The sequence below is a fragment of the Myotis brandtii genome, unplaced genomic scaffold, assembly GCF_000412655.1.
Source record: "Myotis brandtii unplaced genomic scaffold, ASM41265v1 scaffold930, whole genome shotgun sequence".
Lineage (NCBI taxonomy): Eukaryota > Metazoa > Chordata > Mammalia > Chiroptera > Vespertilionidae > Myotis > Myotis brandtii.
In genome coordinates, this window is record NW_005371837.1 from 674,753 (window position 1) to 676,696 (window position 1,944).

The 1,944-nt window shown below is 64.8% G+C and overlaps 1 protein-coding gene across 1 annotated transcript in view; it reads left to right on the forward strand.

The window, feature by feature from the left end:
• MCPH1 (microcephalin 1) overlaps positions 1-1,938 on the forward strand; it is a 128,976-nt gene extending 127,038 nt beyond the window's left edge. The window contains exons 13-14 of the mRNA XM_014533026.1: positions 327-564; positions 1,868-1,938. Coding sequence (XP_014388512.1) covers positions 327-564; positions 1,868-1,923 — 294 coding nt within the window. The 3' untranslated portion in view covers positions 1,924-1,938. The remainder of the gene's footprint in view (positions 1-326; positions 565-1,867) is intronic.
• The last annotated feature ends 6 nt before the right edge of the window (positions 1,939-1,944 follow it).

The window sequence follows — 1,944 nt, forward strand, 5'->3', positions numbered from 1 at the left end:
CAGGCTGCCCTGCACGTGCGGGGGCGAAGGCCGTGAGGGGCCCTCTGTCCGGGCAGCGGGACGCGTGGACACCATGTTCACTCTGCTGCACAGCTGGGTGTTCCCAGCAGCTCGGTTAGCACGCGAAACAGCTCAGAGGCCTGACCCTTTCCTGCCTGTGAGTTGTTTGCTTCAGAGAATGTCAGTGTCTGTGCCGCCACCTGCTCTGGGTCCTCAGATCGGGACTCACTGGCTGTGCCACCTGCCCCCCCAAAGAGGGCGTGAGCGTCGCCATGCCTGTTCCCCACACGATGTGCTCAGGCCTAACCCTGTGTCTCTGCCCACAGCTCTGCCGCCAGGAGCGCCACCTGTCCGCGGGGCAGTACCAGGGGACGCTGTTCGCCGAGCAGCCCACGATGTTCATCTCACCAGCCAGCGACCCCCCCAGAGCCAAGCTGTGGGAGCTGGTCCTCCTGTGTGGGGGTCGGGTCACCGGGGTCCCTCGCCAGGCCAGCCTCTTCATCGGGCCCTGCCAGGGGAGGAGGAAGGAGACCGTCACGTACCTGTCGGAGAAGTGGATCCTTGGTAGGAACCTGCTCGGGGTCCTGGGGGTCACACGGGAGGTCGGGGGCACCTCTGACTGCAGGCTCAGGGACAGCCGGGGTCCTGGGGGGGTTCAGGGAGGTCAGGGGCACCTCTGACTGCAGGCTCAGGGACAGCCGGGTTCTGGGGGGTTCAGGGAGGTCGGGGGCGCCTCTGAGTGCAGTTTCGCCTGGTGTTCCCTGAGAGCGCTGTCTGGGAAAGGACAGGGCTCTCCGGGGGAAAGCCTCCTGCCCACGCCCTTCCACGCGCCTGGGCCTTGGTGGACGTCTGTGTCCACGCGCCTGGGCCTTGGTGGACGTCTGTGTCCACGTGCCTGGGCCTTGGTGGACGTCTGTGTCCACGCGCCTGGGCCTTGGTGGACGTCTGTGTCCACGCGCCTGGGCCTTGGTGGACGTCTGTGTCCATGTGCCTGCCCGGCAGAGCCCTGCAATCATCCCTCACGGCTGACATGGACCTGCCTGCTTCTCACTGTCGGCCCAAGTGCCGCCCGCAGGGCAAGGAGTCCTCTGAGACCATCTACCCAAAGCTGCCCCAAATCTACAGCTCTGTCCCCTAACTCTTAGCTCCTGCCCCCCCCCCCCCCCCAGCGCCTGCTCTGCCTCTGGGAACCCCTGAGAACAGGTGCCGCTGCCCTCCAGCCGGGCTCTGGGAGCGGCTGTGTCCCCCTCAGTCCCCAGGGTCCGTCTTTCCTGACACGCAGGACACCAAGGCCACGACTCCGAGTGACTCCTTCAACCAGCAGGAGGAATGGGGATTTTCTTAGAGAGAAACCCGTCTGGGCACTTGAATGTGTATGAAAATAAGCAGGAAAACAGCGTGAAACTCCCAGCACCAGGAAGCGAGGTGTTGCTTTACCTGGATGGTGATGCTGTCGCACTTGAAGGCGTTCCCAGGAGCTTCACTGGCCGCACAGGCCTGAGTGTGTCTGTGAAATGGACGTGTGGCCGTGGCGTCCTGGGCCGGCGTGTGCTTTACGTGCCGACCGCAGCTCCGCACCCTCACCGGCGCGGGCGTCACCCACGGGGTCCCTGTTTGGTGGTCTGAGGAGCTAAGCCAGCAGCTCTAACAGCACCGGTGGCTGCTGAGCGTGGGGTGCGTGTGCCTGAGGCTGCGTCTTTCCTTGTATTTCATTTTCCGCTGATGTATGTGCTGTGGCCGCGGGGACACGGGGAGAGTGCGGCTCTGGGCCACCGCAGACCTCACAGGACGGCTCCCACTTGTATAGAAAGGGGACGGCTTCTGTGCGCCTGGCCACTGACCCACCGAATGCCCTCTCTCTCCCCAGACTCGGTGACCCAGCACGTGGTCTGCGCCTGCGAGGACTACCTGCAGCGGCAGTGACGCCGCCCGCACCTGAGGCGG